This window comes from Grammomys surdaster, unplaced genomic scaffold (assembly GCF_004785775.1).
Source record: "Grammomys surdaster isolate TR1022 unplaced genomic scaffold, NIH_TR_1.0 181, whole genome shotgun sequence".
Taxonomy (NCBI): Eukaryota; Metazoa; Chordata; class Mammalia; order Rodentia; family Muridae; genus Grammomys; species Grammomys surdaster.
This window is the reverse complement of record NW_021604626.1, coordinates 3,063,578-3,088,258: the sequence shown is the minus strand read 5'-3', so window position 1 is coordinate 3,088,258 and position 24,681 is coordinate 3,063,578. Positions and strand designations below refer to the sequence as shown.

The 24,681-nt window shown below is 46.2% G+C and overlaps 1 protein-coding gene across 1 annotated transcript in view; it reads right to left on the bottom strand.

Annotated features, from left to right (window-relative positions):
- Positions 1-24,681, bottom strand: part of Pcnx2 (pecanex 2) — a 142,365-nt gene that overhangs the window by 39,419 nt on the left and 78,265 nt on the right. The window contains exons 20-23 of the mRNA XM_028767767.1: positions 17,470-17,611; positions 15,098-15,275; positions 8,035-8,143; positions 4,413-4,542 (exon numbers count right to left, since the gene is read on the bottom strand). Coding sequence (XP_028623600.1) covers positions 4,413-4,542; positions 8,035-8,143; positions 15,098-15,275; positions 17,470-17,611 — 559 coding nt within the window. The remainder of the gene's footprint in view (positions 1-4,412; positions 4,543-8,034; positions 8,144-15,097; positions 15,276-17,469; positions 17,612-24,681) is intronic.

Below are 24,681 nucleotides of genomic sequence, written 5' to 3'. Positions count from 1 at the left end.
GACTAGTGTGATCAATGTGACCAGTGTGGCTAGTGTGATCAATGTGATCAATATGACCAGTGTGGGGAATGTAGCCAGTGTGATCAGTGTGACCAGTGGGGTCAATGTGACTAGTGTGATCAGTGTGACCAATGTGACAAGTGTGATCAAAGTGACTAGTGTGATCAGTGTGACCAGTGTGATCAGTTTGATCAGAATATGCAGACACTGTAGATTTCTCCCAAATGTCATCACATTAAGCTGAGGTTTGTTGAGTTCAAACTTCTCCTTGACCCTCACTCTTTGTTCAGACTTCATCTCGTTCTATCTGGTATCTCTCAGGGCTCACTTATATCTTCCTATATGCTCCTGTGGAAGCTAAGCCACGTTAGTCTTTAACTATGCTTCTTTTACCGGGCGGCACTTTTATCCTGTCTCAGGCAGTTCACACCATTGTCACAAAGCCTCCTTGGGCCAGCTACTCACCAAGACCAGGGATTTATTGTTCACAGCACTGGAGTATACAGGTCTGAGGCCAAGGTACCAGTAAGACCAGGTTCTGGTAGAGGCTTCTTCTGGACCCCAGATGGCCAAGTTCCCACTGTGACCTTACGGTAGAAAGGGACCTGGAGATCTCTCTAGAGTCTTTCAAAAGAGGGCCCAAATCCACTCACCAGGGTTCACCTAATGATCTCCCAAATGTCTTACCTCCTCCCTCAGTAGTCTGAGATAAGAGGGTAGGATACGGACATAGAGGTGGTGAGGGTAGAGACACAAACGGAACCCTCAAAGCCACGTGTATGTGTTTCACACCACTCAAGCCCCACAAATCTGAGCATACCACAGACCTCTGGGACCCTTCCCAGAGGGGGAAGGTACTTTGTACCCTCCCCCTTCACAGATGGGCATAGTTATTTGGCACACTCTGAAACAGGAAGGACAGAGTGGGAATAGGAATCTCCCCAACCACCCACGTAAAGAAAACAGTGTTGGGATTTCCTAGTGTGATGCCTTTTGAAGCCCTCAGCCAGCCAGTGTTTCTGAGGGTCTTCAGAACCACAACCCTGTTCTCCTGCCCTCTTCTTGTATGTGGAGCTGCTGAGCACCTGACCAAAGGATATAAGGAAGAGCCGGACATTCCTGTTGGGAACAGGGACAGATGAACTCACAAGCTGACAACTCACCTAGACCTTGCATTCTGGCCCCTCACCGTGCTCCCCACCAACCTGAAGATGGACACTATTCCTTCATGCTATTACAGTAACTGCAGGCTTGACAGCTCAGCATCAGGACTGTCAGGATAAGCTGGGGTGAAGTCACCCAGTGACAGCCTATCTGAGGGTCTCAATAAAGCTCAGAGGCCACATCTGCCCAGAGCTCTCCTGCTGCTACAAAGAGTGTTCAGGATGCTTCGGATCTCCCCTGATGAGAGGCAACCAGAGAGAGCAGGCCCATACCCTCTCCTTCCAGGTATGCTTCTTTTATGACTAAGGCTGTCTTGGACAAATGCTTAAACTGAATATTGCTGAGTGGTGTGCATGTTCGTGTATGTGTGTACATGAGTGTACATGTGTTCTCTGTGTTCTCTGTGTGTACTGTCTGTGTATGTGTGTTTTGTGTGACAAGTGTTCTCTCTGTATGAATGTGTTTATGTGTATGTTCAGAGTGTATATTCTATATGTGTGTGTTCTGTGTCTGTACTGTTCACTCTGTATGAATGTGTTTATGTGTATGTTCAGAGTGTGTGTATGTTCTATATGCATGTGTTCTCTATGTCTGTACTGTATTTGCATGTGCATTGTTCATGTCTGGTTTTGTATGTTCTAGGTATGCTCACAGGTATATGAGAGAGACAGAGACAGAGAATATCTATGTGTTATGTGAGAGGCTTCAGAACATAACAGAAAGTACAAAGGACCTAGAAGGGCAGCTTTGGGTTTATATTTTGGCTGGTCTGTTCACTGGTTCCATGACCTTATATAAACCATGAGTTTTGCCAAGGTTTCCTTGGTATGCTCTGTCAGACGGAGGAAAATGGGACTGTACACAGTAGCTGTCAAGGCTCAAATGACTGTGAGACATGAGAAGGGGATCAGTAAACTTGGAAAGCTGAGGATTTTGGTCCCCACCTTTACTGCCATTCTGGTCTTGCTTCCCCTGCGGCTGTTATTAGCAGTGCCAGACCTAGGGCTGGCCCAGCAGAGTCCAGCAGTCACAGCAATTAGACACCTCACCAAACAGTTTCCTGACCTGCACCTCAGAAACAATGACAACCAGGCAGGAGAGGTGCCATTATTTATCCGAGAGCCTCATGAGCAGGCTCACAGAAACTATGGAGCAATTACTGTAGGCTGGAGTGTGCGCGTCTCTCCCTGCATCCCCTTACAGGGACACAGATGCACTGTAGTAGCAGCCCCAAAGCTCCTGCCTTGTACTTAAGGAGCCAGGAGCACTGGAATGTGCATGGGATTCTAACACTTGGGAGGCTAGAGCAGGAGGATGATGTTAGAACCCAGGCTGGGCTAGATACTGTGATGGTCTGTATATGCTTGACCCAGGGAGTGGCATTAGTAGGAAGTACAGCTCTGTTGGAGTAGGTGTGTCACTGTGGGTGTTGGATTTAAGACACGCATCCCAGCTGCCTGGAAGTCAGTATTCTGCTAGCAGCCTTCAGATGAAGATGTAGAACTCTCAGCTCCTCCTGCATCATTCCTGCCTGGATGCTGTCATGTCCCTCCCTTGATGATAATGGACTGACTCTCTGAACTTGTAAGCCAGCTCCAATTCAATATTGTTCTTTATAAGGGTTGCCTTGGTCATGGTGTCTGTTCACAGCAGTAAAACCCTAACTAATACAGACACTATCTCAAAAACTGAATATCGAAGAAAGTAAAAAAGAAAGGAAGGGAAGGAGGGAGGGAGGGAAGAAAGGTAAAATTTTCCCCAGTTAAGGTCCCCTGAACCTAATTTTGTAGACGTGTGCTCAGTCAGGTGAACACCTCACATCTCAATGAGCCTGACCTCCTGCAGAGCGGACATACTAGCCTGCCCGGGGGATCATGCCAGCTTGTATACACATGGGGCTTAATGCGTACTGAGATGCCGACTCATTTTCTCCTTGCTTGCATCAATGAAAAATGTCCCATTGTCACCTGTACCTCACTGACAAGGGAACAGAGACCTGAAGCTGCCAAAGTCAAAGGGCTTTTTTTTTTTTAACCCATGTACCCACTGCCTGACCCAGGACACATGCTTATACTCAAACAAATGGCCTCACAGCAGAAACTAGAAGCCATGAATGGTCATCTTCAGGTCAACCTCTGAGCCACAAAAGGCACAAAACAAGACCCAGAGTTCTGCCAAGTATAGGCACAGCATGGACGAACAAGGCCTCTGCCAGACATGGTGGCCTGGCTGACGGCTCTCCTCTCCTGCAGGCAGTCCTCAAGCCCTCCTTGACAATTCACTAAGGGGTCTTCGAAATGACATAGCAGGGGCTGGGGAGGTAGATAGTAGAGGGGTAGAGGGCTGGCCTGGTATGCATGAGACGCCGGCTCTCATTCTAAGCACTGTGTAAAGAGGGTGCATTCCATAAGCACAGCACCAGAGAGGGAGAACAGGAGGATGATCAGAAATCCAATGTCTTCTGTAGCTACGTAAGGATCGTGAGGCCAGCCTAGGCACACACTAGACCCAGTTGCAGGAAGAAAAAACAATTACTCCTCAGTAAGCCGTGGCCCTTATTTGTTTCTGCCCCTAATGAAGAGTGGTAGACTGAACGTAGTCATGTTCTGAGCTTCTGGTTATATCCCTACTGTCAAAAAATAACAAAATATCCCATGCTGTCACTACATCCGCGGAGAATCTGGTGCCTGGTTCAAACGGTCGAGGGAAAGGTGAACTGGGGAGCCATGATCTCCTACCTAATATGTTCTACAGGTTCCGTGGTGCTCCTGTCTATGCAGAGCTATGATGAGAGGACTCGACAGAGGCATCACATGATGATGCCGAGATTCTGATGCTCACAGAAGGGATATAATAGAGAAGGAAGAAGGGAGCCCCTCCCTATAGGCGATCCCAGCACATCAGAGCACACGGGCCACGACCTGCCCATCACATCTCTTAGGCCAGCAGCTAAGAACCGGCTGCATAACTCTCTTCATAGCTCTCCAGCTACGATTAATAGCTGAACCCTAGTTCATAACTGTGTACCCAGAGACCACCGACTCATACTACAGGAGCAGGGGATCACCGATTCACACTGCACCGGTAGCAGATCACAGATTCACACTGTGAACTGGGGAGTCACGGGAACCTGGGTCAGACCCCTTGTACAGAGGATGTAAACAAGTCCAAAATGATCTAGAGGGTCAGGGAGTAAGTGCTGGGACACACGGAAATATGGCAACTTAGCAGTGATATTAAGCTCTTACTTATAGCTTCTCTCCCAGAACTTCACCGGCCTGACGTAGGACATGATGAAGATGACACTCCCAAGGAACGGACTCAGGGGCGTGGAGAAGATCGAGGTGGCGAATGTCTGGAAGAAAAGCATGGCGGAGTCTGAAAGGATAGGGTTAAGGAGGAATACACGCTGTCATCACTGGAGTTTCAAATGCCATTCCATGAGTCACAGTGTCCCACATCTATAATCCCAGCACCAGGAGGGTGGAACAGAAGTTAACATTCATCCTTAGCTACAGCAGGAGTTCAAAGCCAACCTGGGCTACAGGGCAGCTATCAATACAGATGCCAACACTGACCTCTGAGTGTCACATATAGGTGTGCGTGTGCACACACACATACGCATGTGCACATGTACACACATACATGCACACACACACACACTAGATCAAAAAGCTGGGACCTCTAGGGAGGCATGGTGGAAGGTGGAGGAAGGGAGAGAATGAAGAGCCTCTGAGGGACGACGGATGAAAGTATTCAGCTGAACCATCACTAATAGCACCAACCAACGCAGACCCTGGATAGGCTCGTAGTGCAAAGGTCATCCAAAGCCTTCTTTGGTTCTTTGGGCAAAAGGTTATCTTACAAGATGACCTGTGAAAAGCACAAGTAAGATGAAATCCTCAACACCAATAGTTAAACACTTTACGAAAACCATTAGGAGCTTAAAGAGACGTGGGAGGTGGGAAGCTGTCTCCTCACCATGCACGTTTAGGCTGCAGTCTAATTATGAGGAGACGATAGCTGGGCGCAGTGTCTGCACACGTTTAGAGGGTGAGCTTTTCTCCCTAGAGGCTGGAAGCTCACAAGCCAACGGAGGTGGCAAGAGAGGAAACATGCTGGAACCGGAGAAGGCAATTTACCCACCAGTGCCCTCCTGGCTGGAGAGCTAATTCAATTCCAAAATAGAGCAAATTAGTCCGTTCTCGATGTGGGATGGAGCCCACGTTTCTTAATAGGATGATGAGATAATTAACGTTTGGCAATTAGGTGGGATCCAGACTGATTTACGGATCTAGCAGCTTTTTTTCTGGACCGTTATGTAAACCCAGCTTCTCCACCCTTCATCTCATGCGGACTCCAGTTGATAAGTGTCCTGACCTCTATCACTGAACAAGGATGAAGAGATCTGTGGACAAGGAGAGTCTTTGAAGGAAATGGCCAGCATGTGGGGCAGTTGGAAGGTCTTGTCTCAGCAGAAGGGAGTAAATGATATCACCAAAGGACCAGTTTTAGGGAAAAGATGGATGGAATATTCCAAAACTGATGGTCAAATATCGTATACAATATGGATCTTGGATGTCTTCACTTTGTGTGTGTGTGTGTGTGTGTGTGTGGTGCATGTGCGACGTGTGTGTTTTATGTGTACATGCGTGCGTGCGTGCGTGCGTGCGTGTGTGTGTGTGTGTGTGTGTGCCTGTGTGCGCCTATCTTTGTATTTGGGTGCAGATGCATGTGAAGGCCAGTGTCTTTCCTCAGTTGCTGACAATCTATTTTTGAAGACTTGATCTCCCATTGACTGGATGCCTTTGTCACACCCTCCTCTCAAGACTCGGGGATGGATATACTTCGAAGAGGGGGAGGAAAGATTATAAGAACCAGAAGTGATGGATGACTTAAAAACGTTTCAATAATTTTTAAAAAAAATTTTTTTTAAAGAATCGTAATACATTATTATTTAGTGACGCTCACAAGTATGTTTCCGTCCTGACCACCAAGATGGGTAAGAAATCTCCTGTGAGGAATTTCAATTAACCATCTGAAATCTTCATGGGAGTAAAGCTTCCAGCCTTGTTTGTACCAATAAGCAGCACACAAAGTACACTGCCAGAGTTTAGTCTGAGGAAAGTCCTTCACCAGAGAGCGTCAACACAACCATAAGTTCCTGCATCTATCAGTACTGGTTGTCTTAACTGTCACCCTGAAAGACCCTAGAATCACTCAAGAAGAGAGACTTGGAGGAATTGTTCAGCTCATGATGTGCTGTGTGCATGTCTGAGAGGGATTGTCTTGATTGTTCACGGAGGTGGGAAGACCCACCCAAATGTGCGTGACACTATGGGCCAGACTGTGAAGAAAGCTGACCTCCCCCTTCCCACACCTCCCCCCCACCCCCTACCCCCCCCCCCACAAGAGCGAGCCAGCCGGGATGCAGTCCCTTCTCACTGGCCTTAACGGAGGGTGCAATGGATTGACAGCTTGAGTTTCTGCCTCCATTAGCCCCTCAGTGATGATTTTCCCATAGCCCAGAATGTGAGTCAAATAAACTCCTCCCTCCCCTAAGTTGCTTCCATCAGAGTGGTTGTCACGGCAACACAAACAAAACTAGACCACTGTCTCAGGATTCACCCCAGTTTGACCTCCAAGTTGTGTGGAGCCCAGGAATCTATGTCTTACAAGTTCCTCCTGGGGCTCTGATGTCAGTGGCTCTGAGCCTGTGATCAGAAACATGGGTATTGAAAATCTAAAATCGGTGGGAAAGGAAATGCTGAGGGACAGATATTAGGTGGACATCAAGAAAATTGTATTAATCTCTCCCTTCAAGTATATAAAAGTGCCTTCTTTGCTCATCTTGTTATTTTGCAACAGAGTCTGGTTTTAAAGCCTTACTGGCCTGGACCTATGTAAGTCCTACCTATCTGGAACTTGTAGGCAATCCTCCTGCCTATTGCTCTCGAAAACTAGCATTACAGGTGTGCGTCATCACGAATGGCTTTCTTTAATCAGCTTCTCTATGTCTCTCTACATTTGGGTATAGAATGTAGTTATCTGCGTCAACGTGATCATTAGAAATGACATCTCTAATTTGCTTTGAGCTGGATTTAAATTGAATTAAAGCTAATGATCATTGTGGAAACACATTAAAAATGTACGGAAACCAGGTCTGCCTAGCAACTGCAAAACAAAACTATGATTTTTTTTTTAACTCTCCAAAAGTACTTCAGGGTAATTCTACTTGTATCCAATCCTAGATTTTGTAAATATTGATGAAGCAGGTATAAAGAGTACATTATATTACAACATAATAAATAATATATTGAATTAATTAACCACATCTATAACATTTAAGGGTAAATATATATGTACAAGTTTGCCTAAGTCGACCCAATTATTTAATCAGTTATTTTCCATTTTAATAGTCCAACCCTCTGGCTGCATACCTAGAGTTAGGAAATAGAGGCTGTAAGAATGTAAAACTTGGGTTGGCAAACTGACTCAGTGGGTAAAGGTACTTGTCTCCCAGCTGGACGATCTGAATTCTGTTCCTGGGACCCACACGTTGGAAGGAGAGAACCATTTTCCCCAAATCGCCCTCTGACCCTCACATGTCCACCATGGTACCTGCCTCTGATTAAATAAATAAAGTATATATTTTTTTAAACAAGTAAAAAAAAAAAAAACATTGTGCATGCATTGAGGAGCAAATGTCTTTTAAGGTTAAGTGGCCTGAAGGTACCCGGAGTACCTCTCCTACACACATTAAGACGTAATCAAACAGACTACAGTGCTGTTACTGCCAGGTCAGTGGAGAGCGCCTGTCTGTAAGATGCCAACCTCAGCTTGTCAGGGGAGAGCAAGCAGAAAGGATACGAGGGATGGCGAAGAGCTGGGCAAACACATGGAAGGATGAGCCCCAGGCCATCTGCCAAGGGGCCACGTAGGCCAGGACAAACTGCAGCTTCTGAAGCAAGTCCCCAAGCTGAAAGCAAAGAGACATAGGTTAGAGAAGACAGAGCCGGCCTGGTCACCATATCAAGATTACTCAGAGGATATCGTCTGTGGGGTAGAGGCCACATGATCACGGCTGGCTTCTGTGTCACAGTGTCATCTGTCCCACAGGTCATGCAAGATGGTGTCTGATGATGCTTCACAGAGGTCACGGGTCAACAGAGCCTCGGCTGGTTCATCTCAGCAGGTCCACGCATGGGCAGTGTCTCTGCCTTTCATAGATCGGTCTGCTGTTCTTCACACGGAGATCTTTTTAGGAGATTTGTACAAATACCAGTGTCCAGTGTCCTTAATGTTTCTGAGATTTGTGTGTGTGTGTGTGTGTGTGTGTGTGTGTGTATGGTGTGGATGTTTGTATGTTTTGTATGTGTTTGTGTTCACATGTGTGTATATGGTGTGGGTTTGCATATATGTGTTTGAATGTGCATATAGGTGTGTGTGTTCATGTGTGTGTGGTGTGGGTGTTTGCGTGTGTTCATGTGTGTATGTGCAGGCACACATATGTGTGCATGCATGGAAAGAACAGAGGTCAACCTCCTATTTCCTCTGGCACAGTCCACTTTATTTATTTATGTGTGTGTGGGGGTAGGGGGTGTTGTGGGTGTTTGTATGTTTTGTATGTGTTTGTGTTCACATGTATGCGTGTATGATGTGGGTTTGCATGTCTGTGTATTCCAACATGTATGTAGATGTTTGTGTGTATTAATGTGTGTGTGGTGTGGGTGTTTGTGTGTGTTCACATGTGTGTGTGGTGTGGGTGTTTTGTGTGAGTGGTGTGGTTCTGTGTGCTCATGTGTGTATGTGGTGTGAATGTTTGTGTTCACATCTGTGTGTGGGTATGTGTTTGTATGTGTGTGCACGGGGAAGCCAGAGGTCAGCCTCAGGTGTCACTCTTCTGGCGGTGGTCTTCTTGTTTACCTGTAATTTGTTTATTTTGCATGTATATGTGGTAGTGTGCATGTGTGTATACCTGTTGGAGTGTAAAGCTGCACATGTGTCCAGATGAGCATGTATGCAGGGTTCAGGTGAGATCCAAAATCTGGACCTCATGCTGTGTGTCAGATGCTTTACTCATTGAGCCAGCTTGTTTTCTGAGACAGGGTTGCTCACTGGCTTGGAGCCTGTCGATTCTTCTGGCCTGAAGCCCCAGGAACGATCCAGTCTATCTCCCCAGCACTGGGGTTTTAGGCATGCACTACGAGTCAGCTTCATGTGTGGGTTCTGTGCAGAAGTTCAGGCTGCCATGGGTGTGAGAAGCTCTCTGTCAGCTGAACCGTCTTCTTAGCTTGTTGCTCAGGTTTTTATAAGTTCATCTCATCTGTGAAGCTGCCTGTACTTGGAGAAAATAGCTCCACTTATCAGACTGCCAGTTAGAAAGTGCTTAGGAGGGCTGGAGAGACAGCTCAGCGGTTAAGAGCACTGACTGCTCTTCCAGAGGTTCTGAGTTCAATTCCCAGCAACCACATGGTGGCTCACAACCATCTGTAATGGGAATCTGATGCCCTGTTTGGTGTGTCTGAAGACAGTGACAGTGTACTCGCATACATAAAATAAATACATAAATCTTTTTTAAAAAGTGCTTAGGAGTGCTGAGGTAGGAGAACTAGGTAGCCCAGCACAAGCCTGAGAGCCAAGAGGTCCCTGCTCTTCCAAGCTCTGTCAGTTCAAGGTCCCACTTTTCTTTAACTATTTAAAGTGTGTGTGTGTGTGTGTGTGTGTGTGTGTGTGTGCGCGCATGCATGTGTGTTCACATCTTTTAAGTTCACAGGAAGCCCAATCTCCCTGCCCTACATTGTCCCAGACACTATGCTGAGAACTCTTAGTGTAGCTATTAAGAATTCATCTCGCGGCTCGTGTCTACGTGAAAACCATGAGTGCTAGCAAGACTTAAGCGATATGTGTACCCCCCTTCCCTTCAAAGGCTTCAGTGATGGAAAGTTTCTCTGTTCCATTTTTCCCAGGGTGGCTGTGTCCTGGAAGTCTCTTTAGACACCTTCCTATGAAGCTAGTAAGTAGGTCAGGCTTAGCCATGCAGTCAGTGGGGCTGCCCCAGGGAGGGCACATCTGTGAGCACGGAGCCCTCGCGGGTCCAGCACAGCGGCAACGTGATTAAATGAATCTATTACAATTATTTTTTGCTTAGCACAGCAGTTTGTATTTACGCATAAGCAAAGCTAGTAATCAGACGTTGAAGGCTTCCAAACCCAGCATTTTCTTGCTCTAATTGTGCCCGGGGCTTCAGCTCTCCTCATTCTTCCCCCATCTCTCCTGGTGTCTCCTTTCCCTCATGAATATCATGAAGGCCAGCTTAATACATGATGCTAAACAGAAGTCTTGGTGAGGGGTGGGGGTAACCTGGTCTGTTTTCTGCTTCTGGAGAAGCCAGGGCTCCTCACTGTCAGCTTTCTCTCTCCTTCCCCCCTTTCCATGAATTCTGAGGACGAAAATGCATGTGAAGGACTTAACTCCCCGACTATGTGGGTTTAAGACAATGGGCTGAAATGTTCTAGACAAATATTCCAAGTCCCCATGTTCTCAAACAAGGATTGATGGGGACACATGGATAGCGAATGAAACAGAGACAGTTTATTAAGAGAAAAGGCAGAGAGAGGCTCAGCAGCACATGTGTCAGCAGACTGGGACCTTTATGGGTAATCTGTAGGTGTGAACTTTCCTCTATATGTGCTGTTGCATGTGGAAGTTCCTAGCCTGGTTTATTTGATATGTTGTGGTGCACACACCTGTGTGTGTGTGTGCATGAGTGTGTGTATGTGTGTGTTTACATGTTTGTATGTGACTGTGGAAGTCAGAAGAAAATGTGAGTATCATCTCTCAGGCACTGTCTACTGTTCTATGTCTTTGTTTTGAGGCAGGGTCTCTCACCGGCCTGGGGCTCACCAAGTAGATGAAGCTGCCAGGTCCCAGAGCTGTCAGTCTCCCTCACTCTGGGATTCCAAGTATGCACACCATGCCCAACTTTTCTGTGTTGTTTTGGGTTCCAGCTCAGGCCCTAATGCCTGCACAGCAAGCACTCCAGTTACAGACCCACCTCCCTGTCCCCTTAGATGCTAACATGACCATATTCTCCACCCCAGTCTCCTGTTATAGGAGTGCACCCTGCCATACTCCAGCTCTGACCCTCCTCTTCTGCTTCTGTAAAACAGGGTCTCAGTGTCATTTGAAACAACAGGCCCTCCCTCCACAGATTACCAATGTGGCTTCCCCAAATAGGCCACCAGTGGTTTCCAGTCTCTTTCTGTCCCTTTCCTGTTCTCCTCTTCCTCCTCTTCTTCCTCCTCCTCTTCCTCCTCTTCCTCTTCTTCCTCCTCCTCTTCTTCCTCCTTCTCCTCCTCCTCCTCCTCCTTTTCTTCTTCTTCCTCTTCCTCCTCTAGCCTTCTGCATTGCTGGTTCAAGTCCCTATCATGAACTATATGAGTAACCTCTAAAAAGAGACATCCAGGTATTTATTCCTGTAATCCTTGGGCTCCAGAGGATGAGGTTCAAAGATACAGAACTCAAGGACAGCCAGAGCTGCATAGGAGGGTTTTGTTTCAATACACACACACACACACACACACACACACACACACACACACACACAACCTAGAGTCACAAGCATGTGACTCCTGCCCAGCTACACCTGTCCCAGTGTTTAGTCATCACAAGAATCAAGTCTTAACTTGGTAGGACTCCTGCTCAGACCTCAAGGTTCCCATCATGATGCCTCTCCTTTCTCACCTGTAGATGCTTAGAACACACCTCCCCTTCCCACGTCTTTGCATCTCCCAGCTGCCATGAAGCCTGCAACATGTGTCCCACCCTAAAGATCTGAACCTCTCAAAGCTTCTGTCGACTTCACATGCTTGACACCCTCCCTCCTCCTTAAAGCTCCAGGTCAGCACCTTCGCTTCCCAGTCATGAAGGCTGACTGGACCCCACTTCTGGAAGCTTCAGTAGGATGAGATCTCCTTACTGGAGAGCCTCCTGTCCTAGACTTACCTGGCAGCACCACAAAATACAGGTTTAGCTTGGGGGCCTGCACTTGAACCTAGTTCTCTCACATGAGACCATGCAACAATTCACTTTATTCTCATGCCTCAGTTTACTCTTATAAACTGAAGAACGTTACCAACAAAGCTGCAAAGATGAACAGAGTGTTCAGAGCAGTTTCCTGACCCATCAACAGTGCCAGGGCTATGCTAACACCCACATTATTGGCCATGGATAACCCCAGGATCGAGCTCGGCAACCATAGGAATGTCATTGCTTCTTGTGTGTGATATATGTGCGTACATGTTCACATGTGTGCACATTTATACATATGTAGATCAGTGTCATGTGACCTCCTCAAACACTTGCTATCTTAGTTTTTGAACTAGGGTCTCTCTGAACTTCATGCTTGCTGGCTTGGTTAGGCTGCTGGTCAGTGAGCCTTCCCACCACCCACACAGAGCTGCAATTGTAGGTTCATGTTCTCATACCAGGCTTTCATGTAGGACCTGGGGATTTGAACTCAAATTCTCATGCTTATGTGGCAAGCTCGTTACCAGTCAAGCCCTCTTCCTAGCCCTTCAACTGCTTTCTGAACTAAGTGTTGTGAATAAATTCTTTTGTAAAAGCCCGAGCTCTATTTTTAAAAAGGTGTTTTATTTTAAATATAAGATTATCCACCCATACCCATGAAGGACAAGGAAATGCCATTTAGAGATTGCTGCAGTGACCTTGAACATGAACTGTGGTCCTTCATAGCAAGGCTGCACTTCGTGGCTTGGCAGCAATTATTCAGACAATCACCATGAAATGGCCTCACCATTAATTTTAATTTCCTGAGTGGCAAAAACATGTTCGTTGAACTAACGGTCTGCGGAATTTCATGTTTAATGGGTTAGGGGATGGCAGGGTTCTCTCAGGTCATGCACACACGCCTTCTTGCAAAAGGTACTAAAACAAAGTGATTCCTAAGGATGTTCCAGGGCCAGTGGGATGGTGTGCAAGGACCATGACATCTTTTGTCTGCTTACGATCAAATATTCCTAGCCACCAAGTGTCCTCCCCACACAACTTACTGTGACACCAGATCTGGGTGGACCAGGAAGATCCCAAAGCATTGTAAGGGTTTTCTTGGTTGTCCAACTCTCACAAAGAGTTTGATGTAGCCAAGAATGACCTTAAACTTTTCATCCTCCTGACTCCACCTTCTTAGTGCTAGGACTAAAGCCATGTGCCACCATGCTTGACTTAACTGGTCCTGGAGATTAAACCCAGGGTTTTGTACAAGTTAGGTAAGCATGTGACACATTCTCCTTCCTGTATTATATAGATGTGGGTATATGGTGTTGGTAAGCATACATGCATGTGGTCAAAGGCCAGAGATGAAAGTGCAGTCATGAAGCTCTGGGTTCCAGCCCCAACATTATACAAAATGAATGTGGCTGTGCACACCTATAGTACCAACACTCGGGGGTGGGGGTGGGGGATACAGAAAGATCATAAGCACAAGACTGTGCTGGTTGGTTTTTGTCAACTTGACACAAACCCATACATACCTGGGAAAAGGATATCTCAATTGATGAATTGTTTTTATCAGATTGGCCTGTGGGCATATCTATAGGGAATTTTCTTGATTAATGATTGACAGAGGAGGATCCAGCCCACTGTGGACTGTGCCATCCCTCAGCAGGGAGACCTGGATTGGGGAGACTCAGTAGGCAGCACTCCTCTGTCATGGCTGCTCTAGTTCCTGCCTTTGGCTTCCTTTGATGATGGATTATAAGAGGTAAATGAAATAGACCCTTTCTCCACAGGTTGCTTTTGATCGGCGTTTTATCTCAGTACTGGAGAAACTGGAAGACGAATTGGTATCAGGAGTGGGGATTTGTTGTGATCGACCCCATCATATGCCTTTCATGTCTAGGACTATTATATAGGAGGAAGGTAGATGACTATAGAGCTTTGGTCTGGAAAGACACTAAATGCTCAGATGTCGCATTGTCGTGGGAACTTGGAAGATAATGCTTAGGGAAATGCAGACAATAAAGGTCTGGAGTGTGAAGTGTCAGCAGGACTTGAGAGTCTCTCAATAACTCTATCAGCATCATTAATATGATATTTTGAATAAAAATCTGTGACGTCTGGTCATCCGGGGCTGAAGAATCAGCTTCAGTTAAAAAGAGACCAGCAGCAATGAGGTGAAACCTTTGCTTTATTAGGACAATCAATGCTGTTTAGCTGGGTATGAAAAAATCAACTGTGGTTAGAGTCCAGTTATTATTGAGGTTAAGCGTCAGCCTACAGAAGCTGAAGTCTATAAAAGGCTAGGGATGACTCTCAAGCTGGTAGCCAAACTTGGCAAGTAAAGTCATCTCCCGTGTGGTATTGGTTTTGAAGACACAGGGGAGACATGGACAGTAGCTAAGGCTTGGCATTGTTAGTGAATGTTAGACACCATTAGTGTATACAGCCTCAGTTAAAGTGGAGGCTCCAGAATTATGGGGTTCGTGGAAAGAAGGCAAGGCTTGGCACCTGTATGAGGCTGAAGGTCACTAGATCTTCCACTGAGGTTCTAGCTACCATTTCTTACTGCCCCAGTGGCATGTGGATTTGCCAAGTGTCGGCCTACAAAGTAGAAAAAGATCTGGTGAGAGATGTGGACCCTGCAGGGCTGTAACTGTCTGTGAGTTAGACATGCTATATGTTCAGTGGGGTAACTGCCTGTGTGTTTCCCATGCTCCTGTAAATGACCCCAATAAATTCTTTGGTTCGTCAAGCTAGGCTTCAGTGGAATCCCGACTTTTGTTTGTCTCTATCTCCTTTCCTTTCTTGTGAGAAGGCATTTTTTTTTTCTAAATTTCCCCAGGAAAAGCCAGGCAACATAAGACACACCCTCTCCATCACTGAAGACGAAGGAAACAAGCCAGGGACTTGCCTTGGTGAAGACAATGGACACCATGAAGAAATCCAGGAGGAAGCTTTCAGAGATGTCCTTGTAGTCAAAGTGGAAAAAGATGACTGTGAAACCCAAGTTGGCAAACTGGTGAACCGGGTTACAGAATGACGTCCTCAGGAGCTTCATGCCCGCCGTGATCATCAGAAAAATGTCCCAGCTGTGAAGAACAAGAGGCTGGGTCAACGTCATGTGATGCTATATAATCACTAGGGTCCTCTGAGGTCAGACTATGCAAATTCCATGTGCAGGCTCAGAAGGCCAATGTGGAGATCCTACACTGTCCACATCTGCAGACAGGGAGCAGGCCTCCAGGAACAGGGTGATCATCTGAGGTTTTAGGGAAAAAGATTCAATGGAGAACTGGTCTGAACTGACTCCTTGATCCATCTTCTTTGCCACTGAAGTAATTTTATGTCTGTCTTGGTTAGGCTTAACTGTCAACTGACCCAGCCTAGAGTCATCAGAGAAGAGGCTCAGGTGAGGTATTGCTTGGATCAACTTGGCCTGTGGGCATGTCTGTAGGGGGATTGTCTTCATTGTTAATTGATGGGGAGGGGGGCTAAGCCTACCATGGGCAGCACCAGGTAGGTAGTCCATAGAAAGCCAGCAAGCAGCGTTCCTCCAGTGGTTTCTGCTTCAAGCTCTCTAGGAAATAGTCTAAGAATAGTCACATGAGGAGAATTCTGAGTGCTTGTGAGAAAACTCCGAGAAAACAAGAGTCTTGTGACCTCAATTTCTTCAAAAACATGGTCACATGTTTCTTTGAAAAAAAAATGTGTTTTTGTGCCCCTCTCAGGTGTATTGAATAGGAGTAAATTTACTCCAGCTGTTGTTATTCATACGACTGCATGGAATAACATGTTTTTGCAATGTGCAGCTTGACTTTGTGACTGTATTATGCTTTATTCAGGTGACTCTTCTTAACTTTTGGAGTATAAACTGTCTGATGCTCCAGATAAAACTGGCTCTTGCATGAGACTTTAGTCTGCCTCATCTTTAGGCTCCGCTCTGGGTTCACACTGCCAATTGGAGTGGTAAATAAAGCTCCTGCTTCGGTTCCTGCCCTGACTTCCCTCAGCAAAAGACCTCGTAAGTCCTTTCCTCTTCTAAGATGCTTTTGGTCTGAACGTTTTATCACAGTGACAGAAAGGAGATTGAGGTACTAGCTATCAAAGACTGTGGCTGAGAGTCCTGTTCTCCTCTGCAGTCACGAAGCCTTCAGGGCACATCTGAGGTCATGGGTGTCACATGAGAGCATTCCACAGAAAACTCTAGACAGTTACAAAACAGACAGTGTGCTGTCCGAATAAGGATCTGCCCCATGTGCACTTAATCATAACAAGGGATGATATGAAACAAGAGCCTGGTAAGAGTCAACATTATGTTCCAAGCACAGAAAGAAATGCGGACTTTTTTATAAAGCCGTTTCATCTCCACATCTTACCTCCAATGTTTCTTTTCCTTTTTTTTTTTTTTCAGATCTGAGGACCGAAACCAGAGCCTTTTGCTTGCTAGGCAAGCACTCTACCACTGAGCTAAATCCCCAACCCCTCCAATGTTTCTTACGTGTGCTGTTCCAGCTACCTTCTAACCTTTAAAGTCAATCCCCTAACTTTTTTCTCTCATGGTATTGGTTGAGTAGCTGACCAAGGCAGACTTGTGAGAAAGCTTCCCTTTTAGAATATTGCTACTCTGTATCTCCTCCTACTCTAATAATGTATTTGGCAGGTGTCTTTTCACCTTCCCTCAGAATGACAGATCTGCAAATTACCAAGCGGAATTCCACTTGTAGATTCGGAACTAATTTTCATCCACAAAACTAATGATTTAGCCTTACCGTGGCTCACGCTTTGTAAGAACACGGGTGCCTTGGCAGTGGGATGTCTCTGGTGCCCCACCTTTTACATGATGAGGCATCTCTCCATAAATACAGGAAGTGATGGCAGGGTCGTCTTCCCCCTCCCCTGAAGCATGCATGATATTTGCTAAATGAAAGTGATCTGGAGCAATTTGAGAAGCTTGAAGCACAGCGGTGAAGATCCTGGGATTTCCACTTCACGCTGAGCCCCTGTCACATAAGGGGCATCATCACCACTCTTCTGCAGGGAGATGTTCAGACCCCCTGATGTTTATCTGTGGCACCACTGTGGGCTGATCAAACTTCGTTTGCATCCCTGTCACTGAACATTTAGTGCCTACTCTGAATGGATTTGAGCGGAAAAACCACCCTGGCTTCTCTCAGGATTCACGGGGATGTGACACTGGCTTCTTGGATTGCTCAGAGAAACCCCAATCCGTTCTGAAAATATTGTGATCCGAACCAGTGTGAGAAAAAACTGTCTTCCACTTACTGGGTGCCGAGTCTCCGGTAGTTGCTTATGGAGAAGGCATCAAGAGTAAGAGCGTTCAGGACTATGGCTGGGTATAAGAGATACTTTTCGAAACACTGGAGCCACACGTAGAGCCTCTCAAACCACATTAAATGAGCAACATCTGAAAGAAATACAAAACCCACTCTGAGGAGAGGCTCTGACAGGCAAATAGCAAGTGCTCTTCCCTTGCAGCAAGGCTGTGTATGGTACGCCAGATCTCCCTGCTGGCTGCATCCCTCAGCTCAGAGTCTGTCCAGTCCACAGAGGACAGCACACAGGTCAGCACCCGTGTTTTCAAGACAATCGACTTCCTTGGATATGATTTATGGACGGTGAAACATAGTCATGGCTCTCCCGTCACCCCCTCCCGCTTCTATTTGTTCTCACACTTTACTTTCTTGGTCACGAAATCCTTTCTCTCTATAGTAAATTCTCTTCAAGTAAGATGCATACATGCCGAGCCTCCCTACATATTTATTTTTAAACAGATAAAGACAACGATCTTAATCTGGAGGGTAGTAAAGAATAACAAAGGAAAACAAAAGATTTGTCAGTCTCCACTAAAACAGGGGAAATGAGAGAAACCCCAGTTCATAAAGGATGATGGACACAGAGGAGCCCTCCCCTCCCCTTCCCTCCCCTTCCCTCCCCTCCCATGCCCTCCCCTCTCCCCCCCTCTTTTGCCCTCCCCTCCTCTCCTTCCCCTTTCCCTCCCCTCCCCATCTCTCCCCTTCTATTTCCTTTCTCCTCCTTTCCTGTTTTAATCTCCCGAAAGATCAGCTGTTTAAGTTTCTTTCTGTATAAATTTTTTCCCCTCATTTCTCCATTTATAAGAAACCAACAGTGTCAGATCGAGGCCAACATATCAAAAATGATTCATTCAACCCGCTTCCAAAAACACATTGCAGGGTTCTATCAACATTTGTCACCAGTTCAGAGAAAACATGACAACCTTCAAGGGAGAGAGATCCAAGCTGTGTCACCATAGTGCGTCACAGGAAACTGAAGAGCGCCAAGGCTGGAGAGTTGAAAACCATCTGGTCGGGGAAGGGTGTGCATGACGGATTTTCAAAAACTTGTCATATTTGCTTTTAGGAAGTGATATTTTTCACTGTGTGGCAACAAGAATAATTTGAGATGGGGAGATAGGGAGTAGGGATGGTGGGAGTCTTTGCACCGAGGTGACAGGGCCTGGCCGAAAACCATGATAAGAAAAGCAGGTGCTCCTGGCCTTCAGTTACTCAGCGAGGAAACAGAAAGCAAGAAATGTCAATGAGAACCTAGCCAGTCATGGCCCTGAGCTCGGACGCCAGAGCCTTGCCAAATATGCAAGGATGGAACGACTTATTCAGTGAGCCCCAACCATCGGAGTGTGCGCGCGCGCATGCACCTGTCTGTGTGGCTCTACCTGTCTGTGTGTCTATGTACATGTCTGTGTCTTTATCAACTCACGTTTGTGCCTATTTGTCTGTGTCTCTGTTGTTGTATATGTTTGCATGTGTTTGTGTCTATGTGTCTGCATGTGTGGCTATGTTCCTATGTTATCTGTGTGTCTGTCAATGTATCTATGCATGTGTCTGTGTGTGTGTGTCTGTTGTTGTACATGTTTGCATGTGTTTGTGTGTGTGTCTATGTATCTATGCATAGGTGTAAAACTACAGTCCCCATTGCCACTCTGAGCGATGTGTTTGTTATGTTAGAGTTTCAGGGGGACTCAGGGTTAAATGCTTATTATGGTTTGGATGTGAAATGTCCCCACAGGCTCATGTGTTTGCACACTTGGTTTCCATCAGGTGGTGCTGTTCTGGGAGGTTGCAGAACATTTAGGATTGTGGTAGCCAACTAGAAGTTGTTACTGTAGCTTGGGCCTTAAAGGAGATGCCCACTTCTGAGCTTGGCCAGAGCTCCTTTCTAAAGCTGTAGTGATATGGTGACCCTGATGGTGGATCCTGCACCCAGAGAGTGTCCAAGCTGCTCCAGCCTCCCCAGCCTCCCCACCCTCCCCACCACAGTGGACCTCTGTTTCTTCTTTACATTGTTTTTGCTAGGTGTTTGGTCACAGAGAGGAGAAAAGCAACAGCCAGGAGGCTTTCCTACTGGCTGACTTTGCAAGAAGGAGTTTTATGAAGCTCATCCCCTAAGGGCCAGGACACACAGACAGGGCAAGAATGACTGATGCCCGAACCTTACAACAGGCTGTCAGCAGGCAGATGCTGTCACCAGGCATGGTGATGGCTGTGAAGGAGTTCCGTGTCTCGCTTATACAGGAAAAAATTAACCTGAAGAACCAAATTCAGAATCAATAGAGAGCATCTGAGACCTACCGCTGAGGTTGTCTACCTACCTCACTTTAACCCATTGGCTACCTTTCTTTGTTCTTACTGTAAAATCCTCAAGAACATTTACCACATTTGTGTATGCATTTAGGGGTAACCCGAGTCTATTGGGCCATGGTCCCTCATGTTTGGCTCCAGGATAAGATCTCTTCTCTTTAAAGTGAGAGTTGGGGATTTATTTTTTGTTGTTTTGTTCTTGAATCAGGATCTTCTTATGTAGCATTGGCTGGCCTAGATCTCATTGCATAGATCAGGGTGACCTTGAACTCACAAAGATCAGTTTTCCCAAGTCTCCTGAGCACTGGGATTAAAGGCCCGAGCCACCAAGGTTCTCTGACAACTGCGTTTATGCAAAATGTTTGCTATTATTTTATAGAACCCTAGGCACACACGCAGACATACAGCGAGGCAGGAGGGAGGGAGAGAAAGGGAAGAAAGGAGGGGGAAGAGGGATGGAGGGAAGGGAGGGAGGGAAGGGAGAGGAAAACGGAAAGGGAGAGGGAGAAGGAGGGAGAGAGGGAGAGATTGTTATGGAACAGCAGAGTCAACGTGGGTCTGAGATCTCCCAGCTCCCAAGCTGTCAGGTCAGGGTCTGTTTACTTACCTACTGATGGAAAATTAATTTCATTTTAATTCCTGCCTGTCTCAGGATCCTGCCAACCTCAGTAATGTATTCTGATGAGATGCTCTGAGCTCTGGGCCCCTGGATCACACCATGAATGTTTATGTTGGGGGCAGACAGGGGCACATTGAAGTTGACTGGCAATAGGGAAAGATGATTAAACAAAAGCCCAAGTCCAGAATTCTGAAATTTTAACTTGATCCTTTCTTGTGAGGCAACCAGAGAAAGCTCATAAAAAGCTAAGCTAGCAAATGAGATAACCTGATAAACGCGTGTCCTCCGTCCCCGTATTGTCTCTGCAGTCACACACGGCACAGTTAAGAATAAAAGCTGTGTGATCATATTTTTATAACTGCCTCTTTGGAACATCCTCAATATGCAAAGAGACCATAAAAACACATTACCGGAGAATTGTTCTTTCTCTTTCCCTCGGAATATGAGGCCCCGTGAGCAACAGAATGCAAAATAATGACGCCATTTACAAGTTTATGGCTGCTCGCTGCAGTTCAAGGCTCTAAATTTTCTTAAAGGGGTTTCAGGTTGTGTTTTAGTTAGGTGCTTGTGGGATTGCAATGGTCTTCCCAATAATTAAAAATCAATCAGGAATCCTCAGGATGCTGCCAAGCTTTGTAAACCAATCTTCTGTTCTGATCAGGATCCAGAAGAGGCTGGAAAGACTGGGGCTTTCTGCTTGGGGCACTGAGGGGTCACTCCTGAGGCATCTGTGGTGGAGAAACCCTACTGAGAGGAATGAACAGTCAGGAGTCAGTGCCCCAGAATGGACCATCTGTTATCTACAGGTACTCCTGTTCTCTTTGTCCTGGGCTGGAACTACGGCTATAAAGTCCTTCTGGGGGACACACACAGGCCACCCTTTCTCTGTCCTCTATAAATAGGCTGAACTTCCAAAGTAGAAGATAACACATCACAGGACTGCTTGGCTCCTAGACCCTGCTTAGGATAATTTCAAAGTTCATGATCTTTCTTTTCTCCCTAACCTCATTCTGGTACAGGGCTTCCTGTGTCTCATCCCATGCCTGGAGGTCTCTTCCTTTCCTTGGAGGCTGACTGACCTTCTCTTCAGGTCTGTTTCATGCCTCCTCTTCAGTGGATCCTTCTGGTCCCCTCATATCTGTCTGAATTAGGACCGCTTGCTCTTTTCTTGACCGAGGACAGCCGCAGCTGTACCACACGGCACTTTGTCTTTCCTCTGTGATGGCGGCCCATCAGCGAGGATACACGACCAGTTCAATGCCGTTAGGCATGTGACTAAGGAGGCAACCTGGCAGATCAAAGTGGGGGTGAGGGTGTCCCTCCAGGGAGACCACCTGCCTGGTGGGGTCAGGATGGAACCCTGGCTAGAACACAACATTCCTCAGCCCTGGTGATGTGATCTTCTACTTTGTAAGTGCACTCCAGACTGTCTTTGCATGTGCTGGGCACTTTATATGTTTGACACCATGACAAACTTTCAAACACATAAAAGGCAGAAGAGCAATAGGAGAGAATGACATGTTTAAGTATGTAATATATACACACACATACACACACACACAGACACATATATATATACATGTACATATATATACCATGTGCATATACATACATACATATGTGTATATGCATATATACCATGTATATATGTACATATGTAAACATATATACATGCACACACAAATATATATGTATGCACATATATATATATATAATATATATATTAAACATACACACACACACACACACACACACATGCATATGAGTGCAGGTATACTCAGAGGCCAGAAAAGGTATCAGATCCCCTGCAGCAAAACGTGCCGGCAGTTGTGACCCACTGACACAGGTCCTCTGCAAGAGCAGTGTGCACTCTTGGCTGTTGAGCGCCTCTCCCAGCCCTAGGTTCACAGTTTTTGAGAAACGAGAAATAGTCTTCATTCCTTGGGTGGCTCTTCATCTTAAGGTCATGATTAGAAGAGTCTCCCCCGCACCTCCCGCACCCCCCTCCCCATCTCTTCTTCAGCCAGTACTGCGCTGGCTGGTTTTTACGTCAACTTGAAACAAGCTAGAGAACCTCAGTTAAGAGAATGCCTCCATGAGAGCCGGCCGTAGGCACACCTGTAGGCCATTTTCTTAATCCATGATTGATGAGGGAAGAGCCCCGCCTACTGTGGGTGGTGCCTCCCCTGGCTTCTGCGTGGTGTAAGAAAGCAGGCTGAGCAAGCCATGAGGAAAACGCCAGTAAGCAGCACCTTCCATGGCCTCTACATCAGCTCCTGCTCCAGGTTCCTGCCCTGCTTGAGTTCCTGTCCACATTGCTTTTGATAATGAACTGTTCTATGGAACTCAGAGTGAAATAAACCCTTTCCTCCTGGAGCTGCTTTTGGTCATGGTATTTCATCACAGCAATAGAAACCCTACGACAAGACGCATTTTTCTTTCTCCTTCCTTCCTCTGTCTGTGCCTCTTTCCTCATTCCCTTCCTTCATTTTGACATTTCACGTCTTTCCTGCATCTACAATTCATTTGATACAAAGTTGTCTTTTTAAAATTTCTGTCCACACCCTAGTGCTAACAAAATTATGTCCTTATTATTTGCATCTGTGTGGGGACATTTACGGCTCCTTCAGGAGGTGGGGCCTTGCTTGAAGAAAAGAGAACCACCAGCCTAGGAATGGGCTTCTGAGGGTGCCACCAGACCCCTGGTTCCAGCTTTGCCATCTTTGTCCGGGTCCTCCATGATGTAAACAGCCTCTGCCTCATTCTCCGGCCCACATGAATGGAACTGTTATGACAGGCCATCCCTGCTGTGGAGGACTGAAAACCCGGGAACTAGGAGCCCCCAAAACCTTTCCTCCCTAAGTTTACTTTCTCTAGGCCCTGTCTCCTTAGAGTACAGATGACAAGATCCCACAGTTTCATCCCCACTATGGTGACAGCTTACTGCTGTCACCTCTGCCACTGAGCTCTTGCGGTACCTGACAAGGCAAGATAAGGGTCTCAGAAAACCAGAGAGGCCAGCCAGACTAGAAGAGTGAAATGCCTCTTTCATAAGATGAACAGATAAGCAAATCAGATACACCCAAGGCACAGAACAAATATGGTAGCATTATTTAGAAGAATTACATAAATCAACAGTCTATTCAAGAGGAAGTGATTTTTCTTGGAAAGGAGGCATCAGAGATGAGAGGGGCCAAGCTGACAGGAAGCTGCTGCTTTTCATTACAGTTTGTTCTATTTGATTTCCACACTCTCAGTCACTCTGACAGACGTGAAAGATGCATGAGAGAAGGCGGCATCCCTCAGAGCCATGTCTGTCCTACGCAGAAACCAGTCAGTCTGCAATGGAGACCAGCTTCCCCAAAGCGCAAGGTAGGCCTCACGGAGAACTACAAGTCTGGGACTTGTTACTGAATCACTAATAGTACATTTTTTTCCTTTGTCCTTAAAAGGAAAAATTGCTATTTAAATGAGATTCTCAATCGATGTGTTTTATAATTTACATAATGTAATTTACATAATATAATCCTCACTCATTTATTCTAATGCATCAAAAATTAAAGTGTACACGTTTCCCCACCAGCATGCTTCCCAGTGTGTTCTTCCACCTGCCCTCTACCTCCGGAGGCTTCCCTGCACACAGCAGCCCTCAGGGACCCTCCCTTCCTTCTGAGACTTTATAAAGAAATGGACAATCTGTCTGCCCATTCAACCAACATTTACTGAATAGCACCCATGTACCAGCTTCAACACTCTATTATGTAATCCCGTGTATTTTCTAGTTTATCTGATTATTCATCCAAGACAACTAATATTCATTGTCAACTTGAATGGCAGAGGACCCAAGCCTCTGGGCATAGCTGTGAGGGATGATCTAGATTAGGTTAATTGAGGTGAGAAACCCTCTTTAATTATGGATAACACCCTTCCACGGCCTGGGGTCTGGGATGAAGGAACAGGAGAAAGCCAAACACTGGCACTGGTTTGTCTCTGCTTTCTGACTGTGGATGTGATGTGAGCAGGCTGGCTCCAGCCCCTGCAGGTGAGACCTTCCCTGATAAGATGAACTGCTTCTTTAAATGGAGAACCCAAACAAACCTTCCCTCCTTAAGTTTCTTTGGTTAGGCATTTTTGCTGCAGAAAGAAGGAAATAACATCCATTTCCTGCCTGCAGGTGCCACTGTTGCTTCAGTTGTCAACTGGACACTCCTGAGGGACCCTCTTGTCAACTGGACACTC